Here is a 19229-nt window from a genome sequence, read left to right on the forward strand (position 1 = left end):
GCAGTGGCTTGTCACACTATATCTAAGGGTGGTACCTATTCCGTCTGTCCGATATCTTGGTCGAATGTCATTGCGTCTCACTCTCTCATTAAGCAAAATGTGAGACAAAATAGTTTGTTCAAAATTACGGAAGGGTTTCTTCATGCAAATATCGATGCCAAAATAAAACAAGTACTTAATAGAAATAAAATAGCCATTTATTTAAAAGTCAGTAGCGTAATTCGCCAGTAACGGCCGCCCTAAACTAAAAATTAATTCTATTCACCTATAAACAGAATTCATTTTAGTATAAGGCGGCTGGTTATTGAAGGCTGGCCAGTTATTGAAACCTTATACTAAAATGAATTCTGGTTATAGGTGAATTCATTTGGAGTTACTAAAACCGGCCAGTTACTGGCGAATGGGGTTGGCAACTGTCAAAGGTTTGCATAGATGGCGCCATCATAGCTTGCCCCTTTTTCTATGAGATTTGGCTTAAAGGGCTGGCATCCAGGGTATTAAAAAAACAAAAATTTGACACAATTCTAGGGATTGACAGGGCAAGCTATGATGGCGCCATCTGCTAAAAACTTCCACCGGCCAACCCCATTACCCTACTTAGGTATATAAATATTTTGAGTACACTTAAAATATTAAAATACAATTCAATAGCTTTTCAAAGTATAACATCTATAATATTGACTTAGGGTGTATTCGGGTACTTACGTATATCGCATTATTCCGAAACCCTGATGAAAATTATCCAAAATTTCGTCATAATAAGAAACCTTTAGAATTATCCAACGGTTTTCGACATTCGGAATTACCCGAACACACCTTACATAAGAGAGCCGTAGTGTTTGTTGAGATTTACCGTATCCTGTATCTTGTTCCGTGAGTTTTCTGCCGAGTTCAGTTTTTCCATTTGATGGACTGAAAAAGAGAAGATATCGAATTATTTTTGAAATCATACCTACTGATATTACTGTTGTAACCTTATTCATATTCATATTCATATTCAATTCTTTATTCAGATAACAGATGATCCATATTAAATTAAAATAATTAAAATTACGTACACATCAATAAATATTAATAGTATTAATCATTGACCTATTATTACTAAAGTATAGAACCGGCACACATAACCAGTATTTTGCGCCGTGTGTTGTTGTTGTTTTGACAACAAAAATAGAAGCGGAGCGTGAGTCTCGCGCCATGAATTTTACGGCGCTTACGTTTTGTTCGCTTATGACTTTATTTTATAATATTTATGAGAGTTGCCCCGAAAAGTGGTTTAGGCCGAATACCGAATATTCGGCCCTTCTCTCGGCCGAAGCGCCGAATATTCGGCATGTCATGCGAACACTTTGAGTCACAATTATTATGAAAACGGTTCCCCAACAAAGCACAACGTTTGCTAAGATATATTTTTTGTTGAACATAATTAATTAACCTTTTGAACGCCAAACGGCGCATCCATTTGCCGTGCCACTGACGCCAACCCAACCTAAAAGTGGGGTGTTTTTCAGTAACTTTTCATCAAAAAACGAAAGACGTCAAATGCCATCTTTGGCGTCGTTGTCACGATTTTGCGTCGACGTCAGTTGCCGTCTGTGGCGTTCAAAAGGTTAATGAAGTTAGATATAGAGACCAGACCCATGATAAAAATAAAATAATCATAGGAATCAGACCCATGATAAAAATAAAATATGTTCTAGTCAACAAATGCTCAAAAAAGCTCATTTTAAATATTGAATATACCTAGATTTTGGTTATTTTTATTTTGTAATTTTTCTTTTTAGGTAGGTTCAACAGATATTCGGTATTCGGCCGAATAGTAGGTACATTCGGCCGAATACCAAGTATTCGGCAAAGTGGTCGAATAGGCCGAATACCGAATAGTTGCCGAATATTCGTCGCATCTCTATTATATCTACTATTATATTTATGAATGGAGTCTGTAAAGTCATAGGTACTCACGTTGTCTCTAAGCGTATTCTCGACTAGTATAAATTCTTCTGATTGAGGATTTAATGTCATCTTATAGTTCTGGAGCGCCAGTCTGTCTTTCTGCTTCGCATACGTCTCTATTACCACGGAATGTATCTAAAAAAAAAAAACAATAATTCAGTCACACGGGTCATTCGATTGCATAATAAATAACAAAAAAAGCAAAGAGAATTATGTACTAGAAATATACCAAGATAAGTCTGCAACGTTATTGACAGCACACGCAGTGCAAGTGTTATTTTAAACGTCAAACTTCTATGAAATTATGACGTATAAATAACACTTACACTGCGTATTATCAACTCCTCCTGAGTCTATCCTTAGACTACTTACCTTAAATGCCAGTGCCAGTTGCAACCTGTCCTGTGACGCGGCAACCTTATTGACGCATGTGGCAAGAAACTGTTTACTTGCTTGCATCTCGCTAAGTCTTGATAGAAGGGTTTCTATTGGTGTCTTTGTCTTGCGTATACCCTTACCTTAAACGCCTGTGCTAATCGTAGTCTGTCTTGTGACGCGGCAACCTTATTGACGCAAGTGGCAAGTAACTGTTTACTGGCTTGCATCTCGCTCAGTCTTGATAGAAGGGTTTCTATTGGTGTCTTTGTCTTCTGTATATCCTTACCTTAAACGCCTGTGCCAGTCGCAACCTGTCCTGTGACGCGGCAACCTTATTGACGCAAGAGGCAAGCAACTGTTTACTCGCTTGCATCTCGCTTAGTCTTGATAGAAGGGTCTCTATTGGTGTCTTTGTCTTGCGTATATCCTTACCTTAAACGCCTGTGCTAATCGTAGTCTCTCTTGCGACGCGGCAACCTTATTGACGCAAGTGGCAAGCAACTGTTTACTCGCTTGCATCTCGCTCAGTCTTGATAGGAGGGTTTCTATTTGTGTCTCTGTCTTGCATAGTTTACCTTGCATATACCTATCCTTACCTTAAACGCCTGTGCTAATCTTAGCCTGTCTTGTGACGTGGGAACCTTATTGACGGAAGACGCAAGCAACTGTTTACTCGCTTGCATCTCGCTCAGTCTTGATAGAAGGGTTTCTATTGGTGTCTTTGTCGTGCGTATATCCTTACCTTAAACGCCTGTGCCAATTGTAGTATGTCTTGTGACGCGGCAACCTTATTGACGCAAGTGGCAAGCAACTGTTTACTCGCTTGCATCTCGCTCAGTCTTGATAGAAGGGTTTCTATTGGTGTCTTTGTCTTCTGTATATCCTTACCTTAAACGCCTGTGCCAGTCGCAACCTGTCCTGTGACGCGGCAACCTTATTGACGCATGTGGCAATTAAGCAACTGTTTACTCGCTTGCATCTCGCTCAGTCTTGATAGAAGGGTTTCTATTGGTGTCTCTATCTTGCGTAGTTTACCTTGTATATACCTATCCTTACCTTAAATGCCTGTGCCAGTCGCAACCTGTCCTGTGACGCGGCAACCTTATTGACGCAAGTGGCAAGCAACTGTTTACTCGCTTGCATCTCGCTCAGTCTCGATAGAAGGGTTTCTATTGGTATGTGGGAGGAAACAGTAGTTCGGCCGAGCCAGTCCTGAAAACCACAGACAGAAAATATATTATTAAATTAACCCTTTATAAGGATTCAGGTTGTCGGAAATTATGCGAAATTGAATCCTAACAGTTTGAAATAAAGTTCAAAATCGAGTGAAAACAACAATTTAAACACGGTACCCGCTTTTTCGCGGCACATCTTGTTAAAAAAATAGCGGTGGGCCAGCGCATCGCTTGTTACTGCCAATGGGGTTGGCGACTGTCAAAGGTTTGCATAGATGGCGCCATCATAGCTTGCCCCTTTTTCTAGAGATTTGGCTTAAAGGGCTGGCATCCAGGGCATAAAATTCAAAAAAAAATTGTACACAATTCTAGGAATTGACTGGGCAAGCTATGCTGGCGCCATCTGCTAAATACTTCGACCGGCCAACCCCCATTTCGTATACCGTCTAAGAAGTTTGATAATTCTTGCAATAGATATCGCTGTGAGTGTGGGTGCCTAAAAAGGAAGGCACAGTATAAAAGCCTGTGCACACTAGACGCATGTGCGTAGACGTGCACTTACACGGTGTTCGTTGTAATATTCGGATCCTTATAAGAGACGACACACCGCTTGAAGGACGTGCGCGTGCACAGCAATCGTACGTTCACAATTGAACTTACTGTTTAGTCGTTAAGGTTCATTTTGGAGTGAAGGTGTTAGAAGATATTAAAACAGGTCCATACACTTATGACTGTTTATTGCAACTAAACAGCGGCAGGTCAACTCATCATAGGTACATATAGGTATGCAGTATGCAAATGCATGTATAGGTGCGTATAGGTAGTCAAATTTCGACTTAATACTTACCTTTTTCGTAAACAAGGACTCGACGATATCCCACTTTCCGGACTTAGCGTGCACATTCAATACAACCCAGTCGTACTGGAGTGGACTTATCTGAAAATAAAAATAAAAAATACGCTCACGCCAGTCGTGCCAGTGGCTGGCATAATATGATAAAAAACTTAAAATAACAAATAACTCACAGTAATACCACAGTGTCAAAAGTAACAGTGGACCGACGCCTTTGATGTTTGCCCACACAGCACAAGAACACGGTAGGGTTGTCAAGGACTTTTATACAACTGCCCAAGACTTACACTTGACTTACTATAAGACACGCTAGCCCTGTAAGTAGTACCGAGCTACTAACAATGGCAATGTATGCAGCTCGGGTGCGCGCGACCCACCCCTCGCCCCTCGCACCCCTCACTATTGCCCTGTCTAGTCAGCTTCGTTGCATGATTGTATTGTTTTATAGACTGTGGTAATAACGAATGGTACAAAGTTACAAACCTGCTGTCTCTGGCACAGAGTGAGAGGTGACATCATATTGCCGGCTCCTTCGTGCCAGTGATTGGCACAACAGTATGCCAGACAGGATAATGCTGACTTGTTATCGAGAACTGGTCTCTGCGCGAATTTCTGCCATTCTGTAAAAAATGCACGAAACCGCCTTTTCATAAAAATATTTTGACACAGTTTGTTGTATATCAACCACAGCCATGCCCCTAAGTTAGATTTTTTTCTAGTTTTTAATTATTATAAGAGTTAGGAGCATTTAAAAGTTTGTATGAAATCTGTTTTTCGCTCCTAATTTTTACAAAAGGTAATCAAAAAATCGAAAAAAGTCAAACGTAGAGGCATAGCTATGGTTAAAATACATCAAATTATGTAAAAATATTTTCCGTAACGTCAAAATCCAGAGAGGAAAATAGGGACGACTACGTTTGTATGGACAGACGGCCGTCCCCTTTCCTCTTAAAGTCGCAAATTGTTTTGTTCTACAAAGACAAACCAATCAGAGAAGAGGTAAACTTGTATGTCAATCAAATTGGCTACCATTTTTATACCACGCCGGTGGCAAACAAGCATACGGCCCGCCTGATAGTAAGCAGTCACCGTAGTCTATGCACGCCTGCAACTCCAGGGGTATTACATGTGCGTTGCCCGACCCTTCCGCATCAAGCCATCCACTAAGCTTTTGATTTTTTTACGGAACTTGTTTTTATTAGGGTTCCGTACCCAAAGGGTTAAAACGGGACCCTATTACTAAGACTCCTCTGTCCGTCTGTCTGTTTGTCTGTCGGTCCGTCCGTCTGTCTGTACGTCTGTCTGTCACCAGGCTGTATCTCACGAACCGTGATAGCTAAGCAGTTGAAATTTCCACAGATGATTTATTTCTGTTGCCGCTATAACAACAAATACTAAAAACAGAATAAAATAAATATTGAAGAGGAATTCACCATACATGGTGATTTTTTTTCCGTTTTTTGCGTAATGGTACGGAACCCTTCGTGCGCGAGTCCAACTCGCACTTGGCCGGTTTTTATTTTTACAGTTTAATTTACCTAGTAGTTTGACGAAGTCTGCTAACATCTTCGCTTGGTGCGCGTCTGTCCCTGGTTGGTTGAAGTGGTTGGCAACCAGGTTGGTTACCCTCCGGAGTAAACCATCCACGGACCCGCCCGTTCGCATATGTTGTTGAAATTGGTGCATCTGAAAACAAAATATACTCTGTCAAGCCATTCCCGTCAGTAGAAAAGAGCTGCAAATATTTAAAAAACCGGCCAAGTGCGAGTCAAACTCGCACACAAGGGGTTGGGTTCCGTCCATTATCTATAAAAACGGTCACCCATCCAAGTACTGACCCCGCCCGATGTTGCTAACTTCGGTCAAAAATCACGTTTGTTGTATGGGAGCCCCACTTAAATCTTTATTTTATTCTGTTTTTAGTATTTGTTGTTATAGCGGCAACAGAAATACATCATCTGTGAAAATTTCAGCTAGCTATCACAGATCACGAGGTACAGCCTGGGGACAGACGGACGGGCAGACGGACAGCGGAGTCGTAGTAATAGGGTCCTGTTTTACCCTTTGGATACGGAACCCTAAAAATGTAGGCGCGAAGGATTAACCTTTTGGACGCCAATGACCGATATATCCGCACCGCAGGTCCAACGCCAAAGACGGATTAATCGGTCACAGGCCACAAAACAACATAAACCTGCGTGCATATGCATAAAGTTCAATTTCAGTTTTGACACTTCGGTGACGTGGCATCCGAGTGACAGCTTTTGTGTTTGACACGGCGTCGAAATGGTTAACAAGTATGTCAGTAGTAAAAGGCGCGAAATTCAAATTTTCTATGAGACGATTATTATTCGCGCCTACATTTTTTTAAATTAGCCGCTTTTTTTTACTGACGGAAATCGCTTGACAACTATAAAAGTAAAATAGAAAATGTATTACTTACGGCTGCATCTGGAGATCTGCCCAGCATTCTAAAAGACAAATAAAACATGATTAAAAAATGAAAGGACAATGGAGGTTTGTTAAATATATTAAGAACGGGTCACTCACGTATTTTAAGTCGAAAAACGCTCGACATGTTTCACTCCGTACCGAGTAGTCTCATCAGGAGCTTGCGTTTACGGTGACGGACCGGCGCAGACTGCGATATATTTAATATGTCTGTGTCTCACAGAAGTTTTGTTATTAAAATGGAGGTTTGAACTGCAGCTAATAGTACCAAATTATTTAGGAAGGAAATTTGGCATTCACCAGTCACTTTTCGAAGGAAAACATTCGAAAAAAAACGGGCAAGAGCGAGTCGGACTCACCCGCCGAGGGTTCCGTACCATTATAACTTTTTTACAAATGTATAGTTTTTTGATTTTTCCCTAAAATAATACCTAATAACAGTAATAACAAGGGGTCCGTTTTTTTACTTTTGAGGTACGGAACCCTAAAAAACAGTTCTCCGTCTGGATTGAGTGAGTGACAGTTGCTAGTCAACTTTTTTAAAACTGTCAAAACGATTTGCTAATATGGAATTGATATGAAACATTACATCGTGACGTCACGGTCAACTCACCTACTTTTTACATTTCTTTCCGATTTATTAAACAGAACTTTGTGTTTAAAAATAACTCCTATCTGTGTTTTTCTAATAATTATCTGGTGCTTTATTTCATGCATGGCGTAAAATAATTTATTTTAAATACAGTATAATACCCAATTATTGTACTTACGTAAGCAGGTCCGTCAGTTCCGATATTTTGCCCTCGTTCTGAAGGAAGCTGATATAGTGGTTAAGGGCGAGAGGCCGTGAGGACAGCAGCTCATATACTAGTTTCTTGTTCAAGGTTTGAATCAGGAATAATACTATCTGTAACAAACAATAGGGGGTATTACTGCATTGATCTGCCATCAGAGTGCAGCCCTAGCGCCTATAGTAAACCATAAAGTAACTTATACATACTGTGCCCTAAACTGTTTTTTTGCGAAGTTTTCACAGACAATAAAATATGACATTGATGCATCAAGGCGGTTTGTTAACAAGGGCCTACCGAGAAACGCGAAAACCGAAATTTAGTTATCTGCCTCTTCATCGCTCGAATATGCAAGAGTGATAGAGAGGTTAGATAACGAAATTTCGTATTTCTTGTTTCGCGTTTGACCCCCAGATTGTGATGGAATGTGGTAGTGATGCCCACTTCGCAGAGTTTCGCGTAATATTCCTTATTTTGAAAATTAAAAGGAAGTGATGTCGGAAGACCGTCTATCAGGTTCTTACCTGTCTAGAAGTTCTTCCATCGTTTTTAGCGTACCCAAAAGGTAAAAACAGGACGCTATTACTAAGACTCTGTCCGTCTGTATGTCACCAGGCTGTATCCCATGAACCGTGATAGCTAGACAGTTGACATTTTCACAGATGATGTATTTCTGTTGCCACTATAACAACAAATACTAAAAAGTACGGAACCCTCGGTGGGCTATCACGTTTCATGAGATACAGCCTGATGACAAACAGACAGACGGACGGACAGTGGAGTCCTAATAATAGGATCCCGTTTTTACCCTATGGGTACGGAAACCTAGAAAAGTCCAGATTGCGATGAATTGAGGAATTTGAGGACCTTATTTTTCAAGTCTATTAAAAAATGAAGTAGGTAGGTACAGTCAAGTGTAATAATATGGGTGCACACATCATACTCAAAAATATGTCCCATTTAGCTGTGATGTCAGCAAAATAAGAACTATGGGACATATTTTTGAGTAAGTTATATGCACCCAAGAGCGGTGGTGGCCGAGTGGATATGACGTCCGACTTTCAATCCGGAGGTCACGGGTTCAAATCCTGGCTCGTACCAATGAATTTTTCGGAACTTATGTACGAAATATCATTTGATATTTACCACTAGCTTTTCGGTGAAGGAAAACATCGTGAGGAAACCTGCGTAAAAAATTCAAATGTATATGTGAACCTCTCGCACATAAGAGGAGGCCTGTGCCCAGCAGTGGGACGACTGGGACGTATATAGGCCGAAATTATTATATGCACCCATATTTTAACACGACTTTACTTGTCAGGCGGTCTTTACATATGGTAGGTCTTACAGTTAAAATGGCATTGCCGTCTCCCACGGCCCCGGCAGCGTCCAGCAGCTCCGTCTTGCTCCGCAGACTCCTGTGGCTGTGCAGCGAGCAGGGCCGCCCTAGAACCAGCCTCCTGATGGTTGTCGACACGGTTTGCTCCTGAGGCCTTTACTTAAGGCAGGTCTTACAGTTAAAATGGCATTGCCGTCTCCCACGGCCCCGGCAGCGTCTAGCAGCTCCGTCTTGCTCCGCAGACTCCTGTGGCTGTGCAGCGAGCAGGGCCGACCTAGAACCAGCCTCCTGATGGTTGTCGACACGGTTTGCTCCTGCGGCTGGGCCGCTTTGGGATCCTTTCCGGATTGGGCAAGGAGGACTGGAAAAATGATATTGTTTCGTTGTATATTTTTATTTTCATATAAAAAATTCTCCTTTTTCTTATGATGCCTATGTCACCGTATTACTGAGACTTCTTTCATCAAAATGGGCTTAGAAAGTATCGACACTATCGCTATACCTTGTAAAACATAGTACTCCGCCGCGTCTGTCCGTTTGTGTGCTTGTTTGTTTGTTCGCCGTAAGCTCAAAAACTACTGAACATATTTTCATGCGGTTTTCACCTATCAATAGAGTAATTCTTGAGGAAGGTTTAGGTGTATAATTTGTTAATCCGTGCGAAGCCTGGGCGGGTCGCTAGTTAAAAAATAAATATTTTTTTTTCATCTACCCTCCAACAAGTGAACAGTGCCGGAATTTGCGTCGTATCTTATTTAATGTTTAAATATAGTCAAAGTGATTAAATCTCAATAATCAGTGATTAAAACCCTTCCAAAAGCCGTCTTTTGATGTATAAACACTGGGTTTGGTGTAGTGTCGCGAGTTTTTCGTCAAAAAAGTGACTTTAAATAATCGCCTTGGGACAGCTATTTCTTTGTGATATTCGTAACTTTCAATTTAAAATGAAGTGTTTTCAATGCAGTGGGGACTGTAGTAATGATGATAGTGCGATACAATGCGATGGGTGCAAACGGAACGTTTGCTTAACATGCAGTAATTTGACGAGCAGTGAGGCTAGAGTGATGGGTCTAAAGGCTAAGCGAACCCTGCTTTTTCTGTGTGTTCCATGTCGGGAGGCTTTGTTCCTAAAGTCCTCAGCTCATAAAGTCGTATGACGCGGTGCGTGAGGAGTTGTGTGATATCAGGAAGCAGTTATCTTCAGCTCCGAGTGCAGCTCCTGTTATTTAAGGTCAGAACCAAGGAACAAACGACATATTGCTGAAATGATGGACCGGGAACGCAGATCGTGCAATGTTATTATAGTAGGCGTCACTGAGTCGGATTCAGACGATGTCAACGTAGCTGCATCAAGCGACAACTCTATTGTGCGAGAGATTTTGAGCGAGGCAACGAGCGAGGGTGGTTTTGTTAAGGCAGTCCGCCTAGGACGTCGTGAAAGTAATAAGAATCAGCCGATCAAAGTCATCCTCAAGTCTCGTCAGGACGCGGTCAAGGTACTCAAGAACAAATCGAAGGTCAAGCCGCAGGTGAGAATATACGATGACAAAACACCCCTGCAGCGGGCAGAGCTTGCGGACCTGCGGCAGAAGCTTAAGGAACGGACAGAGAGAGGTGAGGCTAATCTTACTATAAAATATGTTAGCGGAGTGCCAAAAATCACTAACATAAAAAACTAGCCAACCGCAACCCATACAACGACCTGACCTTTATGTACCTATAGCAATTTATGCTCTCTTCCTTCGAAATTTGATTTATTCCTACTGCAAGTGAACAGGACCAATCCAACTATTGTAATCGTATCAGAGACTTGGCTGCACGGTGGTGATAGAAATTGCACTTTTGCCATTCCTAATAATTAAAGTCTGTATAGGCGGGATAGGCTAAGGCGCCCTAGGTTGCAGGGCGGCAAGACGCGAGGTGGTGGGGTCGCTATTTACGTCAGAGACTCTTTGAATGGCATTCCAATTATAGCTCGGAAAAACCTGAACTACATGTGTGATGAAGCTGAAGCTCTCTACTTGGATATTAGGTTTGACTCATACCACATCCTTTTAGTTGGTGTGTATCGCTCGGACAACGAACCCGACTGGCGGACGCGGGACTCCAAGTTACTTGAAAATTTGCGTTTGGCGTCTGAAAACAACACTATCATTATTGCTGGCGATTTTAACTACCCTGATATTGTTTGGCCTCTGTGCGCTGTGCAGAAATTGTCAGGAGCTGCTGAGATTTTCCAACAAATGTTTCTGGACAGTAACCTCCACCAGCTTGTATCTGAACCGACTCGCTTCCGCGTTAATAATGCACCTTCCCTGCTTGACCTTGTTATGACCAATGATAGCTCTCTTTGTTCTACTATAACTCATCAGCCTCCTATTGGAAAAAGTGACCACTGTGTACTGACATTTAAAATGCAATTGTTGGCTCAAAGAAATGCCCCTAGGATTAAGCAGAAGTTGCTTTATCATCATATCGACTATGAAAAATTCAGCCATGATCTTTGCAAGGATTTGGATGCCTTGCCTATTACATCTCAGCCTGTTTTAGATCAATTATGGACAGAATTTAAAGTTACTCTTGCACAAAATATTCAAAAGCATGCTCCTCTGGTTACAATAAAACAGAATAAATACAACAAACCTTGGATTAATAAAGACATAGTGGCTCTTACTAAAGAAAAACGATTAAGATGGGACTCCTATAAAGTAAGCAAGACAGATGAGGATTATGAACGGTTCAGGGCCATTAATAACCGATGTGTCGCTGAAACTAGAAAAAGTAGGAGTCGGTATGAAAATAACATATTATCAAATGGTGACAAGAAATTCTATGCCCACATTCGAAGGCTCAGTGCATCCAGAGTGGAAATTCCGCCTGCAATTAAAAGTCGCAGGGGAGATCTACTTACCAACCCTATAGACATTGCCAACGCTTTTGCTGCTGAATTTCAGAAGGCATTCTCTCAGGAACCGGATTTTACTGTACATCCTGTAGTCGATAAGGTAGGCTCGTGTTCAGACCGCACTATGTGACGTACTCTTCACACCAAAGCAAGTTTTTGATGTCCTGAATACCTTGGATGTTAACTCGGCTGCTGGACCTGATAGCTTTCCAAGCATTGTATTGAAGCAAGCTGCTGCTGTGATATCCCCGAAACTGGCAGAAATTATGAATTGTTCATTTACCTCTGGTTGTATACCCCGGGATTGGAAACATGCTCTAGTAACCCCAATTTTTAAAAATGGTGACAAGTCCGATCCTTCCAAATTTAGACCAATAAGTCTCACAAGCATCATCTGCAAGTGTATGGAAAAAATTATATGTAAGGAGTTGACAGGTTTCCTCAATAGGGAAAATTTAATATCGGTGAAGCAGCATGGTTTTGTACAAAAAAGATCGACAGTTACTAATCTCTTAACCTGTGTACATGCGTGGACCAAAAGTATGGACCTTAACCTCCCGGTAGATATTATATATTTAGATTTTGAACGTGCATTCGACAAAGTTCCTCATCAGAGACTACTTTTGAAACTAGACCATTTTGGGTACCTGTCAGACAGAACCTTCAGTGTGCGAGTCGGTGACTGCCTGTCTCAACCACTAAACGTGCTGAGTGGAGTACCTCAAGGATCTGTCCTCTCTCCAACTCTGTTTGGAATATTTGTGACTGACTTAATAGCAGTAATAGAGTCAGGGTCGTGCTTTTTTGCAGATGATGGCAAGTTCTTTGCTGACCCTCATGTTTCTTCGGGCCAGCTGCAAGCTGACTTGGATCGGTTAACGGAGTGGACCTCGCAGTGGATATTGAAATTGAATGTTGTTAACAAATGCGCAGTTCTGCACCTCGGTAAAAAAATCCTATGGTCCAATACACGATAGGAAACTCTCCAATTGCAGCGGTGACGTCTCAAAAGGATCTCGGTGTGACAGTTACAAATAACCTTAAGTGGGGTGAGCACATAAATAACATAGTAAAAAAGGCAAATTCATTCCTGTATGTTATAAAACGCTCATTTCAATGCATATATGTTGAAGTTTTTATCAAAATTTACAAAACATATGTCCGCCCCTTGCTTGAATATGCTTTCCAAGTATGGAATCCTTATTTTGTCAAAGACATTGACCTTCTAGAGAGTGCGCAGCGAAGAGCCACCAAGATTCCTTTTAAGCTGAAACGCCTTCCTTATGAAGAAAGGCTAAAGGTACTAAAACTGCCCACACTCAAAGCCAGGAGAGCGAGAGGAGACCTCATCGAGTGTTTTAAGATTGTTACCCACTGTTACAACCTCTATGAGAACCATCAGCCGCGAGACCCGAGGTCACAGCCTAAGAATTGTTCGCACTCCCACTACTACTAAAGCTGCATATCATTCCTTGTCCAACCGTGTCGTGGCGGCTTGGAACCGTTTACCGGATAGTGTTGTGACTGCTCCTTCGGTCAATGTGTTTAAAAACAGATTGGACAAGTGGCTTTTAAACAATAAGTTAGACTGATGTTACTAGTGATGTGATATGACTTTACAAACTTTGAACTATATAATACTGGACACTGTGTGACATAGGCTCATCAGCTAAATAGCTGCTCGCCTATAATTATATAATAATAATAAATACGCCTTTAATTCCTAGATTAGAAGTTTGATAATATAACGGGATCATAGACAAACTTAAAATTCATATTTTTGTCTTTTAATAGTATAATTAAATCGTTTATTAAATTAGTGTAAATAAAGTAAATTATAAGTAACAATTTTCACACCAGAACCCTCTCATGATTGCCATGTGTTTAGTCTTAAGCCCTGCTATTGTATAATTTCGTTTGTCCAGTGTGCCAATGATTGGCTACTTCCAAACAACTTTCACAAAATTGCTACTATATTTAAAACTAACTTACTCAACTCCAGTACTTTATTAGACACCAAGTTGGACAGCGGGAGGGTAGCCGTCTTCACATTACTGATGCTTGCGCCCGAGAACAGGCTGTCTTCCGCTTGCCCCGGTGACTTGTTCTGGCCAATAGCCAAGATTTCTTGAGGTGAGAGCTGCAAATAACAAAATAAACAAGTGAATCCTGCCTGCTTGGGATTAGTACAGTGTAAACAAAAAATTAGGGAGGCTGTATCAGGTCCAGGATGTTAGTGCTTAAACTCATAACAATAGTATGTGTCTAAATGCGAATGCCGAAGGCCAAGCTCCGCGTAGGGCCGAAGGCCCGAAGCGTCCAGGACGTCAGTGCTTTAGCACAGAACAATAGTACAAGTGTCTAAATGCGAAGGCCGAAGGCCGAGCTCCGCGTAGGGCCGAAAACCCGAAGCGTCCAGGATGTCAGTGCGTTAGCACAGAACAATAGTACAAGTGTCTAAATGCGAAGGCCGAAGGCCGAGCTCCGCGTAGGGCCGAAGACCCGAAGCGTCCAGGATGTTAGTGCTTTAGCACAGAACAATATATAGTACAAGTGTCTAAATTCAAAGGCCGAGCTCCGCGTAGGGCCGAAGGCCCGAAGCGTCCAAGACGTCAGTGCTTTAGCACAGAACAATAGTACAAGTGTCTAAATGCGAAGGCCGAAGGCCGAGCTCCGCGTAGGGCCGAAGGCCCGAAGCGTCCAAGAGGTCAGTGCTTTAGCACAGAACAATAGTACAAGTGTCTAAATGCGAAGGGCGAAGGCCAAGCTCCGCGTAGGGCCGAAAGCCCGAAGCGTTCAGGCTGTTCTGCGTTTAACCACTGACATCCTAGACGCTTCGGGCCTTCGGCCCTACGCGGAGCTCGGCCTTCGGCCTTCGAATTTATACACTTGTACTATTGACCTGTGTTTAGCAGTTAGAACTGACCTCCTGGATGCTTCGGGTCTTCGGCCCTACGCGACTTCAGCCTTTGGCTCTTGCGATTTAGTCACACAAATACTTGGAAAAGTTACGGGAGGCGCGCGTCTGTCAGACGCTTCGGACCTTCGAATCGGTCCTACGCAGAGCTCAGCCTTCGGCCTTCGCATTTAGTTAGACTCTTGTACTATTGATTTGAATACCAAAGTCGCGCATCTCGCGAATGCTTGATGTATTTTTAATAACAAAACTTCCGTGAGACACAGACATATTAAATATATTAAAAACGAGTCACTCACGTATTTTAAGAAACATGTCGAGCGTTTTTCGAATTAAAATACGTGAGTGACCCGTTCCTAATATATTTAATATCCTTAATGTATTATAATAATTTTGAGTAATATCTTAAATTTTATCTGTAAAGATTATTTGGGGTCATAATGATTCCCTGTATCTAAACGAACTTGAACACAGCATTTGATGGGTAATTTTAAAATTATTATTACAGCGTCACACCTATTTAATTATATGATCAATTCATTTTGGAGTAATGAATGTAACAATTAGGTACTACTTGTTGTAAATAACACAGCAAAATTACGTGAATACATATTTTATACGGGTAATACACGTTTTATAGTAAACTCGTTCGTGTCTTTCCTGTAGCTATCGCAAATTTAAGGGAATCTAACACCAATTTTTTACGCAGCACCTTTACAGGCGGAATAATTTTTTTCAGACTCAAATGAGACTCAAATGAGAAAAATGGGATATATATGTACCAGAGTCGTTACCTTTTCTAGTATTGTCCACAGAAGTGACCTTTTCTAAAATATGTTTTACCCATAGGTACATCAGAAAGTACCCAACTAAGATAGTAATTAGCAATAGGAACTCGAGATTGTCAAGCAGCCGTCATACGTTCTATGTGTTTAACTCGCGCCGCCGCGCCACCATAGATTCTAATGCATTATTTGAGGAGATTAGCATGTTTTACTACCTAGGGTAAAAGTGGTATGTAAAGAACCAGTTTTGCTTTATCTAACTATTTCAGGTATTTCGCTTCAGTTTTGTGCCCTTTTTTTCGCACACAGTGGCCTCAAACAAGAGCAGTGATAAAAATTCTGTAAAATCTGTCACATTATTATTTTTTAGCAGTTTATTATAAAACCGCGTGCTTTATTTTACTCATATTTCATTAAAATAAAATAAGATCTATCAAATTATACCAATTTCATTAAAATCGGTTAACGGACTGAGGAGTAATTACTAAATTAATACTGCAAATAGGGGTAATTTTAGCTCCTATTGCGTCGTTTCTAGCGTAGAATCGGCGCCATCTATATCAGCGGCACATGTAATTCCGAGTGATGGCTACTTTCCTCTATACACTGATGTCAAAACTATACATATAGGTATTATAGTTATGGAGATATAAGCCTCCTCGCCATAACACTTTTCGTTACACTTGGTTTTTGGTCCGGCACCTCTACTACGGGTTTTTAAAGACGTTCACCTAACGTTTCACGTCAAAAGTAACAGTGGACCATCGCCTTTGATGTTTGCATAAATGCTGACACCGCACAAGAACACAGTAGGGTTGTCAACTTGTCACAGACTTTTACACAACTGCCCAAGACTTATCATCATTGTCTTTATTTATTTCTCATCTTAAGAAAAATATTATATAGCCTTTTCTTCCATATCCATTTTAGTTTAGCTATGTATTTTTGAACTAGTTGTTTTATTTATTTATATGGATCCCTCTCTGGGTGAAGGCCTCCTCCAGTTTTTTCCATCTTTCTCTGTCTTCTCCTGTCTCCATCCAATGTTTTCCGGCTATTTGGGTAATGTCTTCGGACCAGCGTTTCTTCGGCTTGCCGGGGGGGCGTATTCCGTGTGGTCCCTGCCATTTTATGGTTTGTATGGTCCATCTTTTGTCTGTCATGCGGGCTACATGGCCAGCCCAGTTCCACTTAAGCTTGAGAGCATGGGTAAGAGCATCGGTTACCTTGGTTTTTTCTCTGATTCTTGTGTGTCTTATTTTGTATATTTTCCGCAGCCCCGTCATACTTCTCTCCATAGCTCTCTGCGTAGTTCTTATTTTCTCCTTCACTTTGTTGGTGTATACCCATGTTTGTGAGCCATAGACTAGACATGGCAGGAGACAGGTGTCACTCACCACTTTTTTTTTTATGTCATGCTGTAGTCTCCCTTCATAACTTCTTTCAGAGACCAGTACTTCTTCCAGGTTATAGTTGATCTTCTGTTAACCTCTTCTTCGTTGCTGGTTTTCGAAAATGATACCTGTTTGCCTAAATATATATAGTTATTAACATACTCTATTGTCTTGTTACCAATGATTATAGGCTTTTCATAACTGTTGGTTATCACTTTTGTTTTATTAGTGTTCATTTCCAGTCCTACTTTGCTGCTTTGTTCAGTTAGTGTTCTCATCATGGTTTATAGGCTTGTGGCACTTTATGCCCAAGACTTACACTTGACTTACTTTAAGACACACTAGCTCTGTAAGTAGTACCTAGCTACTAAGAATGGTGATGTCGGCCTCCAAACTAGGACAAATCCTGGGAAACCCGGACGGATGGTAGCCCTATACTTACCTAGTGATAAAAAGCTTCTCGCTTACAATTTCCCCATACAAAGATAGTTGTTTAAGAAGAAACAGCTACTTATATTAACGTAAATTCTCTATGTATAAAGGCTTATAGTTTAATATGAAGTAAATATGTATATTTAATAAATAGAAGTTATTGTTTATGTATTGCTAAGAAGACATATACTTAACATGCAAAATAGGTAAAAAAATCCACTCACGACATCATCGTCAAAGCTAAAAGCTTTAGCCTTAGTTTCACTGGTATTCCAATAATCATCCTCGTCTTCCATATCATGTAGAAATAAAATAATAAATCAGATTATTATTCAGAAAATACACGTAAACAATGTGTATTGACATGACTTTTCAACATTACTTGCACCAAGTTAACTTCTTTTTCATGCTAATTGTAACTTTCACCAAGAAAATCTTAACATTACGATGTAAGAAATAAAGTCTATTTTGTTTTGCTATTTTTACCAAAAGGAATGGGAAATTAGCTCCTACTAAACGGACGATTTGACATTGACATCACAGGCGTGTATTTTTGGGAGTAAAACTGCTGATTCACAAATGAAACGGTACCACAGAATAAATAATAGTACTGCCGTACAGAAAGGAAACTTCCTACAAAACCGAAGTTTGACAGCGGTTCAGGGTCGAATCATGCTATCTCTTTCTAATATATGGCACTATCCCTTTCAGCTATTTAGGGTTGTCAATATTCAAGTGATTATCTTATCTGTGGTCGTACACGCAAAAGGAAGTCAAATGGTGCCAACCCTAATAATCGCTCGGAGCAATGCTGAGCCGAGCGGAGCCGAGTTTGGCCGAAGTCAGGAGTTTCGCACCCCTGACGGTACACTTAAGGCCTCATTCTAACGAGCGCTTTTTAAACGCGCAGTAAGCGCTTGAATCTGTCCGCACGCCAAATTCGATTTAACGAGCAAGGTTTAAAGTCGAAATTCCAACGACACTTGATAAAAAGCGCGACCGCCATCGTGTGAAATACACATATCCATTTCATTCAAACGCTTTTTTAACGCGCATTGAAAAAGCGCTCGTGCTAATGAGGCCTTAAGCGCCCTCCAGACTATGCACGTGAATCGCGGGCGAAGCCGCGAACGCGAGTGCCTTCGCGCCTTGTTCTCCGTTTTTTGTCGGTATTTCGGCCCGCGTCAAAGGAGACGCAAAGCGCGAACTTGCAAGACTCCACATTACACACTATTTTGGCTCTTCTGTGGCAAGGTAAATATTAATTATATTATGATTATATTATATTAAGCAGCTATATTTTACGGTTTCACAAGAAAACAAAATGAAAAAAACAGCTAAATCACGTATGATGCCATAGATAACTAACAGTTTAACGCCATCTTGCCGCAAACCAAACTGCGAAATCGCCGTGAAGTGTGCGAGTGTGGAGTCATACGTCAACTTCGCGATATGTTCGCTTCGCGACGTCGCGCCGCGATTCACGCAAATAGTCTGGAGGGGGCTTTACACTTTATGACACTTAGGCCCCGTTCGCACGGCAGCTTTTTCAACGCGCGTTAAAAAAGCGTTTGAATGACGCAAATGGATAACCATGTATGTATTCACACGAAGGCGGTTTTTAAGCGCGGCGCTTTTTTATCGAGCACTGTTCGATTTTCGGCGTTGAGCGTTGGCGTCAAATTGAATAGAGCATACGGAACTCCGTGTATCTGTTCTCACAAGCGTTAAAAAAGCGCCGGCGCTGCTGTCAGTTGGCTGTCAAGTGTCAATTTTTGGTGTCAATCGTCAAGATTATTATTAGTTTCACCTTAAAAATGTCAACTTTTGCTTACAAATTCCTGAAATATTCAAGC

The 19229-nt window shown here is 41.2% G+C and overlaps 1 protein-coding gene across 1 annotated transcript; it reads right to left on the reverse strand.

Annotated features, from left to right (window-relative positions):
- Window positions 1–427: 427 nt before the first annotated feature.
- On the reverse strand, window positions 428–17735 carry LOC134801140 (vacuolar protein sorting-associated protein 16B). Its single transcript, XM_063773679.1, has 11 exons — window positions 17598–17735; window positions 13838–13985; window positions 9117–9301; window positions 7581–7717; window positions 6803–6830; window positions 5898–6045; window positions 4843–4979; window positions 4354–4443; window positions 3388–3543; window positions 1963–2088; window positions 428–912 (listed from the first exon to the last, which is right to left on the reverse strand). The coding sequence occupies exons 1-11, from the start codon at window positions 17667–17669 to the stop codon at window positions 892–894; spliced, it is 1248 nt and encodes a 415-aa protein (XP_063629749.1). The 5' UTR covers window positions 17670–17735; the 3' UTR covers window positions 428–891.
- Between the last annotated feature and the right edge of the window lie 1494 nt (window positions 17736–19229).

This window comes from Cydia splendana, chromosome 21 (genome assembly GCF_910591565.1).
Source record: "Cydia splendana chromosome 21, ilCydSple1.2, whole genome shotgun sequence".
NCBI lineage: Eukaryota > Metazoa > Arthropoda > Insecta > Lepidoptera > Tortricidae > Cydia > Cydia splendana.